At 39.7% G+C, this 22,104-nt stretch overlaps 1 protein-coding gene across 5 annotated transcripts in view; it reads right to left on the bottom strand.

Annotated features, from left to right (window-relative positions):
• Nucleotides 1-22,104, bottom strand: part of LOC129731486 (protein outspread) — a 272,875-nt gene that overhangs the window by 113,014 nt on the left and 137,757 nt on the right. The window contains exon 2 of one of the 5 annotated variants that reach the window (XM_055691544.1): nt 1,920-1,998. The exons of the other annotated variants lie outside the window; for them this stretch is intronic. Coding sequence (XP_055547519.1) covers nt 1,920-1,937 — 18 coding nt within the window. The 5' untranslated portion in view covers nt 1,938-1,998. The remainder of the gene's footprint in view (nt 1-1,919; nt 1,999-22,104) is intronic. 5 annotated transcript variants of the gene reach the window in all.

Raw genomic sequence — 22,104 nt, 5'->3', positions numbered from 1 at the left:
TCTACCGTATCTACTAATGCTGTGATTAGTTGAATCATTTGACATGATAATTAATAAATTTATATGTATATGCATTCAATCGTTTTGATAATTTTCTGGGTTTTCCTAAAAAAACGCAAAATACGTACTCTAGTAAATTCTACCGAAGTTCTTGTAATAATTTGACAGTTGAAATTTCCGAGTGTTTCGCACTTCAAAACGAGTTTCTCAAAAAAATATTACCGAGAGCCTCGTTAATGTTTGACAGGTTGTTAATTGTTGTTTTTACAGAATCTCGGTATTCTGATGTATAACCGAGGTTTTTACCGAGATCACAGCTGTTGAAATCTTGGTGATTTATCTTACCGTACTCGGCGATAAATTATAAGTGTGTAGGGTCCGTAGGTCGTCTTTCACCTGATCGATCCACCTCGCCCACTGTGCACCTCTCCGTCTCGTCCCTGCAGAATACATCTTCGAATATACCTTAATTGATAGCCAAAATATCCGAGCCGAAAAACAAGTAACGAAAAATTTTTAATTCATCAAATTCGTTCGAAGCAAATTTGGCAGTTTTTTTAAATCATTCACCATAACTATTACTAACTATGAAAAATAGTTATTTGTACTGAGCCGTGTCTGATATATGTTGTGTTATTACTAACATTCAAATGGATACTATTACCGGTATACATTATGCTATTTTTCACATTTATGTATTTGGTTTTCGATGTTATTCAAAACCAGTAACTGTATACTAGTATAAAAAAACAGGCCAACAGAGGATTGCCGAGCAAGCTCTACGATCCTACTAACACGCTGATAGTTTCTTCCGAGCCGGGATCGATCGTACGACGACTAACTTATTAGGCCAACATCGTACCTCGAGACCAGCTGGGAGGCATCACTGGTATTAACGGCATTTTAATCTGTATACATTTTAAAGTAAAATCACAGCTATGCACAGCATTTTCGAGGAAAAAATCACATTCACAGCACCCGGTGTCATGTTTATACGGATGGTCAGATATTATTTCGCAGTTGGCCGAAAGTCGTTACACCGCGTCATTCTCGCCTCTTCATTCAGCTTGCGTTGGACCCCTGTCGGGTGTGAATTGAGGTTACGTGCAAATGAGAGAGTATATATTTCCCGCTTTATGAGTCAATTCTATGCAAATTTTGATTTATTCTCGACTTTGTGAGCATTCCATTTCCACCCCGTCGTGGTATGGCTAATAGCTTCTCTCCGTGGGTAGCTTGCTCAAATAGTTCGCACCCGCCAGTCATAGACACGGTTGAAATAAAGTGATTTATTCTTGATCTTGAACTTTCGTTGCCTTCCACGGCTCGTCGCGAATTATTTCTCCAGTGGGTTCATTGTTAGCCCTGGAGTGCCGCGTTGGGGGAAGGTATTGGCGCTGATGCAAAATTGTCAAATAACAGTGAGGTATTAAAACAACTTTAGAAAAAAAATTTAAGTTAGGGTGTTATTTTCAATCAAAACAAATTGATCGAAACAGCGAAATTCACAGTTTTAAGAAAAACAGCAGGTTATCTTCAACATAGATTACACTAAACGCAAACAAAATGAACATACAACCTAATTTAAAATCTGAAACATTTATTTTTTTATTATGGATTTACTCACATATTAATTAAAAAAAATTATCAGTGGATATGCGACTTTTAAGTATCCATTCGTTTAACATAACGGGTAGATTCTCTGCTAGTATTTTGAGACCGGTTCCTGGTTCTTATTTCATACATATGTTTATGGTTTACCGTTGAGTGGAAAAAACGACGTACACAATATATACTTTTTTCTACCAGTAGAAAAAGGTATGCTAGTCTCATAACCTTTTATTTTCAACAACTTTTAAGCCTTATGGTTCTTCTAATATTATGGACGGAAATCATGACATATTTTGTATTTCAATTACCTTTCGGTGCGCGTGCATAGTATTGTCGTCGAGAGTTTTTTGAAGCTAATCAACAATAAGTATTGTCCGAGGAACTCACCTGAAAGTGGAGAAAGAATAAAGAACATATTGTTAGTTTACTCATCTGTATTCATTCCGTAGGAATAAGTTATGAACTCCACGCTGAATGCATTATGCATCAAAGCCACGCATTATTACATCAGTTTGGCAGTGCATGCAGGTGAGCGGAAAATGTACACAAATTCCTTAACGGCAGCTTCAATCACATTGGTTCAACAAGAAGGCGTTCGGATCGAGAGTATAGGAGACGCAAAAATCCAGATCCAGAGGAAGACTATGGGCTCTAGATGCCAATTAAAATTCCACCGATTAATTCATACATGTACCCAGTTTCTCGCTCCAAAACCAGAAACGAGTAGTAAACTGAGTGTAACGCAATCGACAACGACGTGTTGGCGAGAGCCTTCGCCATCAGTAGCAGCGGGCTATTGCAGTCTGAGCACCTCGAACTTTTATATTAGTTTCAATGTTGTTGCATTGCAAAATCGTAACAAAATGGGTGAAACCTATGGTGAAAAAAATATCACTCAACCAGTCTACCATAAAATCGAAAGCCATTCTATGGAAGCGAGTAAAACTCTCAACGTATCTTTGCTACGACATAGTAAGCACAGAACTTACCGTATCTTTCATCTCAGCTTTAACTAAATGTAGGCGGGGTTAGCTGATCACGAAACATCGGGCGACATTCTGTTCAGCCGAAATCCTCCAGCACGAAGACAATAGCCAATGGAACTTACGAAACTTAGTACTCGTACCGTACCCATGAATGGTGCAAGTTCCATCGACGATAAAACCACAGTAAACAACGAGATTGGTCTCAACAAAATGAAATCATGTCCACCGGGCACAGGGAGTAATTGAACTATAACATGCTAATTACTTCTCTGGAAAAAGCTGTGTTGCAAATTTGTATAATATAATATGTTTCACTAAGGCCATTGTCTGGCTTTGCATAAAAAGCGTCTCTATGCCTGAAGCATAAATTTTCGTTTCAAATATTACTTTTTTTACAAAATAAATAAGAAATTTTTGTTTTCTGGTGATGCAATTCCCGCCAACAAAAGATCCTAATAATTAATATAAATTAATGATCAAAATTTAAACTAATCCACCCTACAGTGTGAGATAATGAAAATAGTTGGTTGAACTGCGTTATTATTTTTCTTTGTGTCTTTACTTTTTTACTGATTTGATACGATTTATTTCTGTATTATATATGGTGACTAAACTATGTTACAATATTTCAGTAGAGTCCTGACGTGTGCAACGTACAGTGTTTTGATTGTGTGAGAATCTTTTAAAAGATCCGGGCATATTGCTTGCCTCATATGTAATGTTATTATAATGATCAGCAAGAGTTAATTTTGAGTCGAGTGTTGTTCCTAGATTTCTAACTTGACTCCTCCTTTCGACTGTTTTTATGTCTATAGTGATTGCTTTTTTTCTTCTACTATGTTTCCTGATAAACGAAATAGAATTATATTTTTGACGTAGAACTACGTTTTTCTTTAGCCTACCATATAGGGATGTAAATACGAAAGCTATAAACGAAAAGGGGACGAAAAATGTCCCTTTTTAAATGCTTCCAAATCGGTTTGTTTTCAACCTATTTCCTTAACTCTTGCAGCAATTGATTGGAAAATTATACACGCATCCACATGAATGTAGAAAAGTGTTGATTGATTATGCGAACTATTGTGCTATTGAAAATTGTCAAGCCTTGTTTAAACGAAAATAACGTCCTCTGGTTGGTCGCTTGCTGCCATTCCCGAAAAAGGTCGACAGAATAGTAAAACTAGTTAGCCGCATCGCAACGAATTGCGGTAGTAGCAACAGCGGGTTGCGCAAGTAAACAAATCACATAACGTATCTAAGCAGCAGCGAGGTCGCACCAAACGTCTCGATATGCCAGTTAAGGGCTTCGGTATTCTTCCCGCAATAAAGTTTTGCTTTATCTTGACAACAACACATTCTGTGCTGAATCCAAGAAAACACAATCTGCCGCAGCCGTCTTATTTACTGAATGCGAAAACAGCTTTTACAAATTTTGGACAGCAAAATGTCTTTCTCAAGGCAAATAAACAAGTAATTGAAGGTTAATAATTTCTTGGCAATAACCAAGGGGCTCTTATCTTATGCTTGGGAGTAACTCTGATTTACTCAATATTACTCCGAAATATCTAGATGATTCACATCTTCGATTACCTTGAGAACAAGAGAAATATATGAGCGATGAGACCGAGTAACATTCATATTTATATTCGCGGCGGGGAAAAAGTTTGAAGATGGATATTCAGAGACACGAGAGTTACTCAAATTTGCTCTTTATTTTTCACGTTTTCTCAGAAAAACTCAAATTTACTCACTTTTATTTGAGTTACTCTTATGCATGGGAGTTACTCTAATTTACTCAATGTTACTCCGAAATTCTCAGATGATTCACATCTTTGATTACTTTGAGAGCAAGAAATATATATGAACGGTGGGACCGAGCAACATTCATTTGTATATTTGCGGTGGTAAAAAAGTTTAAGGATGGATATTCAGAGACACGAGAGTTACTCAGATTAACTCTTTATTTTTCAGATTTTCTCAGATAACCTCGAAGAACCTCAAATTTACTCACTGTCTTACCCCTCGGCAATAACACAAGCATTCTGTGCTAGCAATCAACTTCTGTCGCGATCAAAAATTTTTTTTTATTTACCTTATGCCCCCCATTGTTGGGGCAGCACAAAAGCTGAGATCAACATAACCGATTTTGAACAACAAACTGTCCTGTTCTGTTAAAACGCCTTAACAAAGGTGATTAATTCGATTTTACAGGAATAAATTGAAGTCGATTCAATCAATCAACATGAACAGAACTGCGTCGTCTCCCAGCTGCTCAGTTGCAACATGATGCAACACGCAACAGCGAGCAAACGAAATCGCTTGATGTTACAAACCGCTACACGATACGGGTTAAAATCGTTGCGTGTGTGACAGCACCATCGGTGTTTATTCGCTGTATACAAAAATCAAATGCGAATTGTGGAATAATTCGTCTAAAGAACATTAGAGAATGGTAAAACTGAACAGAAAGGCGTGGCCTATTTCGTAGCAACCTTCGGCTATAAAAGAGTGTTTTTGGTAAAATCAGCTACATTTATTAGTCGGAAGGTAAGCTGGTTGCGCCTGTGGCTGCATTTAAAGCGCGATTCTTCTTACTTCTCAGCGTGTGTCGTCAGAATGCCCACTACTGAGGTAGCATAAAGGTTGCCATCAGCAAATCCAATTTTGAACAGCAAAATGCCATTCTTAAGGCAAATAAACAGGTATTTGAAGGTTAATCATTTTTTGACAACTCAAGCGAGCAATCTGTGCTGGATATTAGCAATTTACTAAATGTGCAACAGCTTTTCAGCTCGTGTTTTCAGTGTCTTTATTCCCCCACTGTTAAGGCAGCACAAAGCAAGGGTCCGTTCAATAATTACGTAAGCATATTTTTCCACTTTTTCAATCCCCCCTCCCCCCCTTATAAAACATCGTAAGATTTTTTGATACCCCCCCTCCCCCCTAGTAAGATCTTACTGTATATACTATATATATAGATTTTCATTATAGTTTTATCATCCTGGAGCAAGCATAATACTTCGTTTCCTCTTCTGTCCTTAATTCAAGTTAATCGTCCTCCCTTTATTTTCTTTTTATGAATTTTACCGTCCACACTTTCATGAACATGATTTTTTGAATAGCTCCATTAACAATGTTTTTCTTACGTAAGACAACCAATTAACCCCCTCCCTCCCCTGTAAAATAGCGTAAGAAAATTGCACACCACCCCCCCTCCCTATTTGCTTACGTAATTATTGAACGGCCCCCAAGCGTTTAGAGACTTTATGACTCATTAATGAAACACAACAATGAATTTGTTAATAGTGTGCGTAGTTCTACGTCAATTACGCGGTCGTGTCTTGGATACAGCCTCCTACTTTTTTTTACTTTAAGTTTCAACAGGCACATAGTGAATACTATGTGTTCGTTATATAAAAACCTTCAGCACATTGCAGCATGCTCTACATCGTTTACAAATAAGATAAATAGTAGCAGACCTAGATAAGAACCTTGCGACACACCGGATGTCACAGTTACCGCTGATGACAAGCAGCTTTGAAGGGGTTATATACCTTTTTGCTCGAGAAAAAAAAGAGGAAAGTTTTAAAGTAGTAATTTTCGGAAAGTTCAGTTAATCAACAACAAAAAACACGTTTGTTCATAAGAAATACCAATTATTTGTGAAGTAAAGGTCGTTTCCCCGAAATGCCTGTTATTTTCAGAGGTTTGCGGTGTTTACGGTGTTTACGATAGAGACCCAGCAGATCAACTTAAATCAAAAAACTTAAGATTAGATTAAAAGTGTGCCCCGTAAAGTGTTAAAATTGAATTTTTTCTGGGAATGTTAAACTTTGTGTATCAAAAAACGGTCGTTCAATAAGTAACTTTTGAAACAAAGATGAAGAAAATTGGTTCAGTAGTTTTACCGCAATCGTAAACACGGCAAAGTCATTTTTTAGAAACACCATTCCGAGATAAACGCGTATAAAGTTTCAAGTTTAGCCTCTGCTGCCGTAGTGAGGCGCGCTTCAAATCGTTCTTACTTTCTTCCTATTGCACAGATCGTCATGAAAATTTGTGAAAATGTTCTCAAGAAGCTGTACTTTAAGATAATGCAATGAAAAAATCGATTTTTTGAAAACTTCAAAGGTATACAAATGTTCTGTCGGTCAAGTATGAATGAAAGCTAGAGAGGGATGTCATCTCTATCGAATGTATCACTAAAGTCAGTAAATAATGCTTCAACCTAATTTCCTTTATCTATTGCCTTTATCTATAGAGCCAGAACGGGGTTTTGACTGGTGTGACGTCTGCAGCAAAATTATTGATGATAATTTTATCCTTCTGAAAAAATATATTTCGTGAGAAAACTTGTTTTCTTAACAAAAATAAATAAAAAAAAAAATTATCTCAAAAAACTCTATTTTTTGTAACAACTGCAAAAGGTCGAAAATCTGGCCTCATACAAAATTTCAACTCAATCAGACTTCTGGAACACAAGCCTTGGAACGGTCAAGATTTCATTCAAATGTTCGATATCGAATTTTTTTGAATGCCATAAGGCGTCATCCATAAATTATGTAAGGACTTTTTTCGAAATTTTCTACCCCCCCTCCCCCATAATAAGGCTTAGTAAGATTTTGCATTACCCCTCTTCCCCCCCACGAATCTTACGTAAGATTGTCTTTTCAGGGAAAAAAATATTTTCGAAGGTAAAACGTTTTTTTACACATAGCATATTCGTAGAGGATAAAACAAAACAAGTTAATACAGTTAATACTATGTTGAAGTAAACAAAATTCAAAATTAAGTAGAAATAAAGTAAAGCACGCAATCACCCAGCGACGGCGAATTCATTGCTTTCCCAAGGTTCAACTGTTAAGATCGCAGCGATAAATGAGCCGTTGCGAACCAGAGTGGTCTAAAGACCATTTTTTTTCGAAAATGAGTTTTTTGCATATTCTGCATCTACATGATGATGATGGTCCCGCCTCTTACCCCTACAAAGATTTGAGGTAGACGATTTATCTATTAGATAATTAGTTATTACTTCAATTAAACCAGAAAGCAAAAAAAAAAAACGGACTGGTTTTGTCAATACAGATATAAAATCCTCCATAATATTCCAATGCTTAAACGGCAGTATTACTGAATAAAAAAAAATTTAAACACAAATTTCTAAGCCGTTCTACGACAAAGATTACCAAGTTCTAATTATTTTACTTCTTTCAATCAATTGAACATTATTCACATCTGAATTAAGCCAACACCCAATCTAGCCCACAGCTAAATTGCTACAGTCCTGCTACTGTACTTGGGAGATCAAAAATATTTCAAAAAATCAAACTTTAAAGGTGATTTATACCATGTTGAAATTGCGTCCGAAACAGAATGGCCATTCTGTTTCGGAACAGAGTGGTCTATGTACATAAATCGGTGTTATACTATCATGTTACACGTAACATGTAGCATATTACATGTGATAAGTAACATGTCATTCCGCGTCGACAGAAACGGACGTGCAAAGTGGTCGTTCTATTACAATCCGGTCCGTGTGTACGAATAGCCAAACAAAAGAGTGTATTATTCGCGCTAAAGGCCAACTAGATTGTGAGTTGTGTCGCTACGTTCTGTACCCGGCTCGCAACTTTGGCTGTATTGGTGCAAAATACCAGCTGCAGTTTTGATCTGTGCACAGTGAATAGATCTTTCTAATTCAAGGCCATCAGTTTACAGTCGAGTAGTGCGCTGTGCTGAGTGATCTCACACCCGGCTCACTGCTGGTGGCTGTATTGGTGCTGCTGTACTGGTGCTGCTGGCTACTTTGGGTGCAGCTTCGAACGATCGGACAACCACTGCTGGAAGGAAGAAGTAAATAGGTACGTGTTCTTGTCGGCGCTAGTGCGCTAGTGCGCTACATTTAGCGCGATGGATATAGATCCCTCGCCTCCCGTGCCACCATCCCCGAGCCCCCCTGACCCTTACCCTTCTGTTACCCCCTCCCCTGTTCATTCTCCAGTCCCCCCTCGCCCCAGGCTTTACCCGGACGGATCTCAACAGTGCAGCTATACTGTTTATTTTCGTCCAAAGGCAGGAGTGAATTCAAAGCGATTAAACATACTGCAAATTTCTAAAGACCTGACGAAGGGGTACAAGGCCGTGACCGAAATTTCCAAGGTCCGACCTAACAAGCTCCGTGTCGTGGTCAGTGATCTGGCACAGGCCAATGCTATCGCTTGCTCTGAGCTCTTCACACGCGAGTATCGCGTTTACATACCCGCACGAGACGTGGAGATCGACGGTGTCATAACCGATTCGAGTCTGTCTGTCGAGTGTATCCTAAAAAGCGCAACCGGTTGCTTCAAAAACACCGAAACACAGGCGAAGATTTTGGATTGTAAGCAATTGCGGTCCATGTCTCTCGTCGGCGGTAAAAAAGTTTACACTCCGTCAGACTCGTTTCGCGTTACGTTTGCCGGATCTGCACTCCCTAGCCACGTCTCGATCGACCGGGTTCGTCTGCCTGTGCGATTGTATGCACCCCGTGTTATGAATTGAACCAATTGCAAGCAGCTAGGCCACACAGCCGCCTACTGCTGCAATAAGGCACGATGTAGCAAGTGTGGGGAGACTCATGCGGAAGATTCTTGCAGTGTTAATGCTGAAAAATGTATTCACTGTGGGGAAAACCAGCATGAGCTCTCCACATGCCCGGTGTACATGCAGCGCAGAGATAAAATCAAGCGGTCACTTAAGGAGCGTTCAAAACGTTCTTATGCTGAGATGCTGAAGGAGACCGTGACCACTTATACCATAACATCGAACCCCTTTGATCTGTTGTCCTCTGTTGAAACCGATTCTGACGATTCATCAGCGGAAACATCTTATGCCAATCCTGGGGAGTCTAGGAAGAGGAAAAATGTTTCTTCTCCTAAACTTCCCCGTAAAGGTCCTAAGATTTCCCAAAGTGTAATGAAAAGTACGAACAAACCAAACAGTGCAGCGGAAAAACCGAAGCAAACTCCTCCTGGGCTTGCAAATTTAAAGTCCCAGAAGGAGTTCCCAGCACTGCCAGGAACATTTAAAACCCCAGTTGTTCCTTTTGCACATCCAGTTGATGAAACAAACTCTGGATTAGTGAAATTTTCTGACATTGTGGACTGGATTTTTGAAAATTTCAATGTACTAATTTTGTTACTAATTTGTAATTTCAATGTGTAAAATTTTTCTTACAGCATTCCTCCCAACAGTTAGATCATTTTTGAAGCAGTTGACTGCCCAATGGCCCCTCCTTGCAGCGATTGTATTCTTCGATGCCTAATTCAACTGCGTATATGAAGGATTCTATCTCTGTCTTACAGTGGAATTGTAGAAGTATTTTACCAAAAATTGATTCGTTTAAAGTTTTGATAAATAAAAACAAATGCGATGCATTTTCCCTTTGTGAAACTTGGCTTACTTCAAATATTGATCTCAACTTCCATGATTTTAATATTATTCGCCTTGATCGAGACACCCCATATGGAGGAGTGCTTTTAGGGATTAAAAAGTGCTATTCTTTCTATCGTATTAACCTCCCCTCGATTCCAGGCATCGAAGTTGTCGCATGTCAAATGACAATACAAGGTAAAGAGCTTTGTATTGCCTCGATATATATTCCTCCCAGAGCACAGGTTGGGCAACGGCTGCTCTTTGATTTAATAGAACTTCTTGAAGTCTCCCAAAATCAAACGTGGCGAGGGAACGTTTGATTTTGGGAGACTTCAACTCTCATGGTGTGGCTTGGGGTTCCCCTTACAATGCTAACCGCTCCTCTTTAATCTATAACCTTTGCGATGACTTCGACATGACTATTTTAAACAACGGTGAAATGACACGTATTCCGAAACCTCCAGCGCGCCCAAGCGCTTTGGATCTGTCCTTATGTTCGACGTCGCTACGGTTGGATTGCACATGGAAGGTAATCCTTGATCCTCACGGTAGCGACCATTTGCCTATTCTTATTTCAATTTATAACGGGTCAACTCGCATGCGACCAGTTGACATTCCGTATGACCTCACACGGAATGACGATTGGAAGTTATACGAGGAAATGATTTGAAAAGCGGTCGATTCGATTCAACATCATCCACCACTTGAAGAATACAACCTCCTCGCGGGCTTGATTCTCGACGCCGCGTTGCAAGCCCAAACGAAGAAATATCCTGGCGTAACGATTAAAGAACGGCCCCCCACTCCGTGGTGGGACCAAGAGTGCTCCGATGTCTACACGCAAAGATCCGACGCGTTTTTGGCCTACCAGAAGGGAGGTATACCTGGCGACTATTTACGGTATTCGGTGCTTGATACCAAGCTTAAAAGTTTGGCTAAAGCAAATAAACGCGGATATTGGCGTCGGTTCGTGAACGAGACGTCGAGGGAGACATCGATGAGCACTCTTTGGAACACAGCCCGAAGAATGCGGAATCGCGTAACGGTCAACGAAAGCGAGGAGTCTTCAAGTCGGTGGATATTTGATTTTGCCAGGAAAGTATGTCCGGACTCTGTTCCTGAGCAAAACATTGTTCGCGATGCGTCTCCGGGCCACGACGCGATAGAATCACCTTTTACGGTGGCAGAATTTTCAGTTGCCCTCCTGTCCTGTAACAATAACGCGCCTGGGTTAGATAGAATCAAATTCAACTTGTTGAAGAATCTACCCGGCAATGCCAAGAGGCGCTTGTTGAACTTGTTCAATAAGTTCCTGGAGCAAAACAATGTACCGCAGAATTGGAGGCAAGTGAAGGTGATCGCCATCCAAAAACCAGGGAAACCAGCCTCCGATCACAACTCTTATAAGCCGATTGCAATGCTATCCTGTATCCGGAAATTGATGGAAAAAATGATACTCCGTCGTTTAGACCACTGGGTCGAATCAAATGGTCTACTATCAGATACTCAATTTGGCTTCCGCCGTGCCAAAGGGACGAATGATAGTCTTGCGTTGCTTTCAACAGATATTCAGCTGGCGTATGCTCGCAAAGAACAAATGGCGTCTGCGTTCTTGGACATTAAGGGGGCTTTTGATTCCGTTTCTATTGACATTCTTTCGGGTAAACTTCACCGACAAGGTTTTTCTCCAATTTTGAACAATTTTTTGCACAATTTGTTGTCCGAAAAGCACATGCATTTTACGCACGGCGATTTGGCAACTTTTCGCATTAGCTACATGGGTCTTCCCCAGGGCTCATGTTTAAGCCCCCTTCTTTACAACTTTTATGTAAATGACATCGACGAATGTCTGGCAAATTCATGCACGATAAGACAACTTGCAGACGACAGTGTAATCTCTGTTACAGGAGCCAAAGCTGCCGATTTGCAAGGACCATTCCAAGATACCTTGGACAATTTGTCTGCTTGGGCTTTACAGCTAGGTATCGAATTCTCTCCGGAGAAGACTGAGATAGTAGTTTTTTCTTGGAAGCATGAACCTGCTCAGCTTCAAACACAATTAATGGGTAAAACGATTTCTCAGGTTTTGGTACACAAATATCTTGGTGTCTGGTTCGACTCTAAAGGCACCTGGGGTTGTCACGTGAGGTATCTGATGAAAAAATGTCAACAAAGAGTGAATTTTCTTCGTACAATAACCGGACAATGGTGGGGAGCCCACCCAGGAGACCTTATAAGGCTTTACCAAACAACGATACTGTCTGTTATTGAGTACGGGTGTTTCTGCTTCCGCTTCGCAGCAAACACACATTTGATCAAACTGGAGCGAATACAATATCGTTGTTTGCGTATCGCCTTGGGTTGCATGCAATCGACCCGTACGATGAGTTTGGAGATCTTAGCTGGAGTACTACCATTGAAAAACCGCTTCTGGAGCCTGTCTTCTCGTATTCTAATCAAATGTGAGGTCTTGAACCGTCCCGTGATTGAAAATTTTGAAAGGTTAATCGAACTTAATTCTCAAACCCGTATTATGACATTGTATTTCAATCACATGTCCCAAAATATTAACCCTTCTTCGAATATTCCAAATCGTGTCGACTTATCAAATACTTCTGACTCTACTGTGTTTTCCGATACATCCATGATAGAAGAAACTCGTGGAATCCCGGATCATTTACGCGTGCAGCAGATCCCTAAAATTTTTTCCAATAAATATCGAAACATCAACTGCGACAATATGTACTACACTGACGGATCACTTCTTGATGGGTCCACTGGCTTCGGTATCTTCAATAACAATTTAACCGTCTCCCATAAGCTCGATAATCCTGCTTCTGTTTACGTCGCAGAATTAGCTGCAATTCAGTACACCCTAGGGATTATCGAAAAAATGCCCACGGACCATTATTTCATCTTTACGGACAGTCTTAGTTCCATTGAGGCTCTCCGATCGATGAAAGATGTTAAGCACTCTCCGTATTTCCTGGGGAAAATACAGGAACATCTGAGTGCTTTATCCGAAAAATCTACTCAGATTACCTTAGCGTGGGTCCCTTCTCACTGCTCGATACCGGATAATGAGAAAGCGGACTCTTTGGCTAAGGTGGGCGCAACAAACGGTGATATTTATGAAAGACCAATTGCCTTTAATGAATTTTTCGCATTTGTACGTCAGAACACGATCATCAGTTGGCAAAATTCTTGGACCAAGGGTGAACTGGGAAGGTGGTTACATTCCATAATCCCCAAGGTATCGACGAACCCGTGGTTCAAGGGGTTGGATGTAGGTCGGGATTTCATTTGCGTGATGTCCCGGCTTATGTCCAATCACTATAGATTTGACGCGCATCTCCGTCGTGTTGGGCTCGGGGAGAGTGGTATCTGTGCCTGTGGTGAAGGTTATCACGACATAGAGCACGTTGTTTGGTCATGCCCTGTACACCGTGACGCCAGGTCTAGATTAATAGCTTCCCTGCAGGCCGAAGGTAGGCAGCCGGCTGTTCCTGTTCGTGATGTCTTGGCGAGCCGTGACCTATCCTACATGTCCCTTATATACGTTTTCCTGAAATCCATCCACGCCCCAGTTTAGTCCTATCCCCTTCCGCCTACATCCAACCAAACGACAGACCCCGGATCCGGAAACAGCAATCAGACCCGCACGATACTCTCAAGGCCCGATGGAAACAACCCAATATGCCAGTCCGTAATATCTTGGCCCAGCAGCGGAACAAATTTAATATGCTGCTTACCTATGGCAATGAAAACCATCAAACAGCAAACCTGTGCTTTTAATGCAAAATATTCTAGCTTTAAGTTAGATTTAGTTTCAGCTCGTAGTCGGCAGCGAGGATAACAAATTTGCTTTTAGTTATTAAGATACTTTAGAAAGTAAGCTACCAGATATAATTGGCGCCGTTAAACATTGAATTGTATTTGTGCCGTGTCAAATAAACTATAGATGAAGAAAAAAAAAAGTAACATGTCACTTGTTCTGTTCATGTCACACGTAATATGTAACATGTTACACGTAATGTAACACGAAAAATGTAACATGTGATATATTATGTAATATGTAACATTTTGTGTTACATGTAATGTTACACGTGACATATTACATGTGACATGCTATATGTACCATATAACCTGTGACACTAGCCATTTTATACGAGTTACCGTCATTTTCTTTGTCTTTTACCAGGTTTGTGTACATAGACCACTCTGTTCCGAAACGATTCGAGGATTCCAGTGAATATATATATGAAGTCAGAGTGGTCTATGTACATTGGTGAGATAAAATTACCGATTTCGCAAAGAAACTGTTAATTTTATGTATCCTAATGTTAAACCACTTCATAACCTTTATATTAGAACATTTTGTTTGAAAGAATCCGTTGAACAGAATTTTATTCAGAGATTTTTCGAAAATTGCTTCTCCTGAACAATTTGCACGATGGCACATAGACCACTCTGGTTCGCAACGGCTCAAATAATCCAACTAATTTTTTTTTTAGTTTTGTAAACTTTTTTTTCAGTATTTTTAAATTTTTCAATATTACGTAAGATTCTCTTGGTTCCCACTCTCCCCCTTCGCAAGCATTCGTAAAAAATTTGGATACCCCCCCCTTCCCCTAAACCCTTACGTAATTTGTGGATGACCCCTAAAGCTTAAAAATGTGTAAAACATCAAGATCTGGTGTTACCACGAAAAAAAAATACAAAAAAATCGATTTTCTGGGACTTCTAAATTGTTGAGATAAGGAAGTTTCCTAGTTCAAAAACAACCCCCTTTTTGGTCAAAGAGTTAAAATTTTGACCGATTTGAGTGTGATTGAGCTGAAATTTTGCATGGAGACTTCAATCGAGAAGACGAATCTTTCAAGCCCTACCACAACAAGAAATTCGAAAAGTCTATTACAACACATATGCACTACTGGTTGTTAAAACAATTGTTATGTACTTGGAGCGAGAAATATTTGCCGGTGCGATTATAGGGCTGTTTTCTTTTTGCTGAAAATTAGGTATGTATGAATTCTTTTTGGTAAGTAATTGTTATAATTGCTCGAAATGCCTTAAGTAATTGTTATAATTGCATACTTTCGCAACGACTTGTGCAACTGGTAATATTCTGAACGCGAATGCTTAGCAGGGCTCTACATTTTCGAAACAAAACAATGAAACAATGATTTTTTGTGTATCAGCTGAAAAAGTTTAATTCTCTGAGTGAAACGTGATTTAAAAAAAGGTTTATCGTTGTCCTTCGATTTTTAAATGAAGAATTGAAAAACTGCTCGAAATGTCTTAAATGACAGCTATCCCATGTACCGTACATGGGCGAAATGTCATTTAAGGCATTTCGAGCAGTTTATTATTCTTTTTTTTTAAATCGAAGGACAACGATAAACATTTTTTAAAATCACGTTTTGCTCAAAAACGCAGCTTTTTTAAATTATATATAAAAACTGGTATAGCATTAGGACCCAATTGACGGAGAGAGTGACGGAGAGACATGATAGTTTTCTAATCTCGCAAGCGGCAGTAAGAACGACAATGGCATACAGTAAATACGTCACGCAAGTTGCGTTCAGTATTTCGGAAATATTTTTCGCTGTTGATCACTGGCGCTGCGTAACCATTCCGGGATGTGAAACTGGCGTAGGCGTCCTCCGTTTCATATTGGTACAATTTCCTCCCTTGTATATGCGTGAAGTACTGCATGTAACCTCTGTCTCCGTCAACGCTCATTGTCATTTTCGATTGGCAATCGTCAGATGACAATGACGCTGTGATTTTTCGTTTTCAATTAAAAATCATTTCTTTCCTTTTTAAGCCTACGGCTGTCAAAATCAATGCAAGTGCAAAGTGCTCGAAAATGAAAGAAATGATTTTCAATTTATCAGGTTTTAGTGACGCTATGATTGAGTTCAATCATAGCGTCACTATAACTTGATTGTTTTCAAATAATGTTAAAGCACAATAAAATAGGATCGACAATAAAACTGCCCTGATGATAGGGGATTTTTAAGCCCAATTTATGGTACGTCTTGATTGGATTTATAGTTCCTCAGTTATGATTTAATTTTATTAATAATATAATAATGGCTTTGACATGCGATTGGTCATAAGTTCGAATTTTAGTAAAATCAGACAAATATTCCAGAAAAAAGTCACACACAGTTACTAACGAGGCTCGGTTGAGAAGAGCATTAGAGGCTTTATACGGCGGTCTTCACTTCACTAGCTCAAATCCTTCACGGAAGAGCAACTACAACATGTGCGGTCGTTCAAGCTTAAAACAATATTCAAAATTTAAAAACATTCATTGAAAAATGTACAATCTAACAACTAATAGTCTGTCGCACCCAAAGCATTTGCGATTTACGGGTAGATACACTAAAATTTATGAGATATAATATGCGAGAAGTAAAATATTACCAAAGGCGTAATTAGTCAACTAAATCTAATTGTTTTTTCCACGAAACAAGTCAGATTACACCGCATGGTAGTTTGAAATATATTTTTCTAAGGTTGAATCAGCAAATCAGTCTCTCTCAAGGCAATATAACTTCATTCAAAAGCAACCATCCAAGTTTGCGCGTTAGAAAGGGTGTTGTTGCTTTCGGACATCACACGCTGAGAAGGCGGGACGGCGTCTGTTACGAAAAGTGCAATTTTATTATCCCATTGTTGCGCTGTGAGTTGATTGTCGCTCGGTCATAGTGTGTTAAAACCAACGACCAAAGTTAGTGCTGCCACTCTCCTTTAAGTTAAACACCCTTTCGATAATTTTATGGCACCACACCGTTGAAAACGACTGTCACGACCTTTGAATTTTGAAAAAACGGTCCGTTTTTTCTCGTATTTTTTTCGAGTTGTGAGGGTAACCAGGTTAATATTGCGAAACAATAAATAACTGGTACAAGTTCAAACGGTTTAAATCCATACCTACAATGCAAGCGGGTACTGACTAGCATTCTCGTTCATCAACCACAGCCGGTTCAGCAGTAAAATAGGTCATAACAAACCAATTTGCACTGAACGTTACACACCCACGTTGTTCCGACTCATGAAACATGGCCGACAGAAGGATAAACGATCGAAGAAGCTGTTGTGAATTTCGCGTGCGCTCTCGGATCATAGATTACATCTATTTATTATTTCTGCGGTTGGCTGCAACCTAAGTCGGCCTACAACGCACTGTTTCTAGCATGACGCGTCATTAGCCTGATTTACCCCAGGTTTAGCCTACGTGTGTGCATACTGCAGATACAACATAAATTTTGCTGTCGATATTTTATTCCAAGCTGGGGAACCGCGCGGCGTAGCTCACTGCACTCTTCTTTGTGCTAGGAAACGTTCAAGTAACGATAATGAAGATGGTGGATAGAAAGGGAGTGGGGTAACTTTTCACGGACGCGCCTCTCTTTCTTTTTATAATAACGGAACTCGTAATTATCGTTTTCGCGTCTGCTCGGTCAGACGCGTGCGATCATCGTCGCTTCGGTATAACAACAATGCACTGTGGCCATGGCCACTGAAACGACTAGTGCCTGCGAATGTTTAAATTACTTGGTGCGCTTGGTTGGTCTGTTGAACGCCCAAGAATGCGGTACTTACACAAACAGGTGATAACATTTAGACTTTCGGTACGAATCACCAGCTGCAAGCCTTGCTAGCATTATCAAAAAAAATCCCATGGGTAAAAAAATGCTGTTGAGTTCTGACGAGTTTCGTCCTTCTTCTTTTTTGACGTAGTACTACGGCTTTTTGACAAACTTCTTGCACTGAATAATACACTGGATTCTCTTTTTCGCGGATTCTCGATTGATGCGTGCGCGCCGTTATAAAATCGTTCGCTATGTGGTAAGTGTGTGTATATGTGTGTGTATGTGTTACATCTAGGCTCAAGAAAATCGCGTAAAAAAACGCGTAATTTCGAGAAAATCGCGTAAAAAAATCGTGTAAAATAAAATCACGTAAAAAAGTCGCGTAAAAACAGAATTCAGTGTACTAAAATAATAAAATAATAAACAAGCATTTTTTAAGAGAAAAATATGTAAGAAAGTCTTCAATCAGGAATCCTATAAAAATCCGTCCGTGGTCCCCGTGGTTCTGTGGTTAGCGATGTCGGTCGGCTAGCTCTCCCACACGGTTGTGATATCGGGTTCGATACCCGATCAGGTCGAGGATCTTATCGAGCTGGAAATTTTCTCGACCACTGGGGCACGGTGTATCATTGTACTTATCCTACAACTTGCAAAATGTGCCGAAAACAATATCGATAACGAGTTCTCTCAACTAATCTAGTTGATCGAGACCGCGTCAGCACCCAGGCTAGCGTGCGATATTGTTGTTATTGTATAGAAATCCGTCATAATCAAACAAACAGAAGCAAAACAAATATTCAACAAGTCTATTTGTTTTCGACTAGAGAACGCATGACTTTGCTACAAGTATTTGATCCGTACCGACTAAAGTTTTATTTTTCAAAAGGGTGCAGGATGTCGATAGATTTACTACCTCATTCCAATTTAAAATTGGGCAAAAAGCGAACGGTACGGAAAAGTTCTATAAAACCGATTTTTACACTTGAATCTTTTCAAAGCACTACGCACTGAGAACGAAAACAAAAATATCATAGTGAACTAAATTTTTAAACATTTTTGATTTTTTTATTTAATTAATTTCAATCATGTATAATGTGATTTAGGAACCTTGAAAACATGTGACATTGGGCTTCAAATGGTGAGTTGGCATTAAACTTATCTCCGGCGTCAAAATTAGCTGCGGCACTCACAAGTCCCAGCTCACGCGAGCCATACTATCACAAACGAAACAGGCAAAACTCGGTATTTTGGAAGCAGAAGCGCCAGCAGGAAGATCTAGATCGCGAGGCGATGGAGGACCTATACCGTGCAAATGACACACGAAAGTTCTACGAGAAGCTGAATAGTTTGTGCAGGAACCTGGAGGGCAACCTTCTCGCGAACAACTGTGAGGTGATTGAATGGTGGAAGCAGTACTACGACAAGCAACCTTAATGGCGTTGTAGCAGAGGATGACGACGAAGGTCCAAGTTGTTAAAGAAGAAATCAGCCGGTTGAAAAACAAAAAAGTAGCTGAGGCTGACCAATTCCCTAGCGAGCTGTTCAAGCACGGTTGCGAAGCACTAGATCGGGCATTACACTAGAGATTTGGGAGGTAGAGATAGTATCTAAGGAAAGGATGGAGGTTATCGAGTGCTCAATCTGCAAAAAGGTGACAAGGTGAAATGCTGCTACTACTGTGCAATCATGCTGCTGAGCGCCTCCTATAAGGTACTCTCTCTAATTCGATGTTGTCAATAATCCCCGTTCGCGAGGAGTTCGTAGGCAAAACCAGGCGGTAGTGGTGCCCCTAGTAATCCGAGTTTCGAGGGCACTCTCAAGTTCCTTCGCATCTTGCTGGACTATCATGCTTGTTATTTAATATTACTTTGGAAGGTGTAATACATCGGAAGAGTATGGACACAAGTGGTAGGATATTCAAGAGGTTAGCTCTTTGGCTTCGCTGATGATATCGACGTCGCAGCACGAAGATTACGTACATGAGAGGAAGAGGTTCCAAAGAAAACAACATCCACCTCTCACCATTAATTTAGATTAGTGGTGATGAAGTCGAGGTGGTAGATGAGTTTGTAAACCTGCCTGCCGACAACGACACCAGCAAAAAAATTCGTCGACGAGTTATGCAGGTAATCTTGCCTACTTTGAACCGAAGAACGTTTCACTCGAACAAATCTCGCCCCGCACGCAGCTGAACATCTACAGAACACTGTTTAGACTACGGCCACGAAACACGGACTATGCTCGTGGAGAACCAGCGCACCCTTGAGGTTTTCAAACGGAAGGAGCTGCGTAACAAAAAAGACGCGAGTCGACAAAGTTGGGAACCACTGATATACATCGTGTCATCAATTCGACGAGTTTAGCTGTAAATATTACTCATTGTTTGCCTCAGGGCTTCCAGCAAATTTTGATAAGTATTTCAAACAACATTTTTAGAAATAAAAAAAAATGTTATAAGTGTATGTGGTAAAATATTTCGACAAACATCAACTTCGTATAAGAATTCGTAATTACAGCGCCCAAATATGGGTACAGCGGCCAAATCCAAAGCCCATGTGTTTGTACCCATATTTCAAAACATACGCAGTTTCTTTACGCGGGTTTCAGATTTCATACATTATTCACGCGGATACGGCACACATTGACGGTTTATAAGCCACTGCAGTGTATAAAACATATTTTATTACAATTGAGTCGATTGGTACAAATAACTCAGCTGGATTTAAAAAAAAACTACTATGAACTTTTTCTCAAGTCAACGACAAACACGTCATTTTTTAACTTATTATCCAGATAACATAAATATTATAATTATATCCAGCAGGGAATTACCTCATAAATGTACTTTAAATGTAACATAAAATTATTCTGATACAGATTGTTTATTTTCGCAGCAATTGTCGTGGGCTGAATTGCTGGAATTATATTAAAGCTAATTTCATTCAGCAATTTGCAAGAATTTCGATTGAACAAACAAAGTCTCATCTGGGGTTGCGTTTAATCCGTGCCTGTGGGGTATTATTTTTAGTTATTGCAATGTGTGGTATCAGTGTTTGCGTGTGTTTTCGCTTGGTCTAGGCGGCTCGATGAATGGCACGAGTAGCAAATGTTGTCTGTTCTGGTTCCCCATTCACCCACATTCAACACAGTTTCAATCGACCGCACAGTTTCTCCATGTGGTCTCTAGAGAAGAAAAACACTCTAAAAAGTTTGTATCCAAAACTTTGTATTTGTACAGTGAACACTGAGCTTCCTTTTGACGCTTTTTTTTTCAGTGTAAACATTAAACCAGCAGGCCAGTTAAAAACAAAGTAATGCTCCGATCAGCGATATACCAGACAGTTTCTCTCCGGCGGCAGCAACACCGCACCGCACTGGGGCTCGATTTCATGACTCACATGAGCATTCAAATTTCAAAACAAGCGCAAACTATCTCACATCGACTTTCGTTATAATGAATCGTTTTCGAAACAATGTCTGCAGGCTTCCAAAGCGGAGGCGCGGCGGCACAATTTGGCTCGTCGAAGCTGTCCAGTGTATATACAAGTGGAAGAAAGTCGCCTTCAAGCCGCAACAGAACTCACAATTATCTACAACAACATTGCGAAACCACACGGGAAATTATCTCAATCTTTTTTTCTTAGCTTTCGCAACACATTCTGAAGAAAATACTTGTTTGAAAACTTTCGATTAATAAACCCGTCCGTTTCCATCAGACCGACGATCGATGATGATTATATTCGATTATATTGTTTGAATCTCTTAAACTGTTTGGTATGAAAAATTGTAACTATTTTCAAGAAATACTTTTTTATTCCATTTATTGAAAATTTTATTCTGTCGACTCTGTTTTCGCCAGTGCTATCTTGATACTCGAGGCAAAAGATTATGGATCGTGTAAAAACAGTTTTCAGTATAAAACTCCCTCACAATTAAATAGTTAATATTTCTCCTACAACCGTGTTTGAATAAAAATGTGAAAAAACATGTTTTGGATTTGTAGTCCATGTAAAAAGATAGGTGATCGTACCTTTGTTACTGAACTACTTTCTCGATTCATTCAGAACAGGTTTCAAGTTTGCCCAGTGATTGATGCACTGCCGCTCGGTCAAACACACAATTCTTCTCTGTTCGAGGGCAAAACCTCTAGCAAACGATTCTGAAGGAATCTCGGCCAGCGTGAAAGCAATTTCTGGCAACAATACTATCGTGATGCTGAATCCTGTTATTAGCAACTAACCCAATTTTGCTGGCTGTTCTATCGATTTGAGAGCTGTCTTTGATGCTGTTTGGTGAATGGGCAAGCTAATTTGTAATATAAGGTGCGCAACTTGAGATACGAAGAGAACTCATCGATTTCTAGTTTACTCTGATTGACGAAGTAAAAAAACCAACAAAGTTTTCCCTGTTTTAAAATCCCAACTTTATTTTTAAAAAAGTATCAAATCGCTAGAAAAAGGCTTGACAGTTAACTCCTAATACTTATG

The sequence above is a fragment of the Wyeomyia smithii genome, chromosome 3 (assembly GCF_029784165.1).
Source record: "Wyeomyia smithii strain HCP4-BCI-WySm-NY-G18 chromosome 3, ASM2978416v1, whole genome shotgun sequence".
Classification (NCBI taxonomy): Eukaryota; Metazoa; Arthropoda; class Insecta; order Diptera; family Culicidae; genus Wyeomyia; species Wyeomyia smithii.
This window is presented reverse-complemented; position numbering and strand designations above follow the sequence as displayed.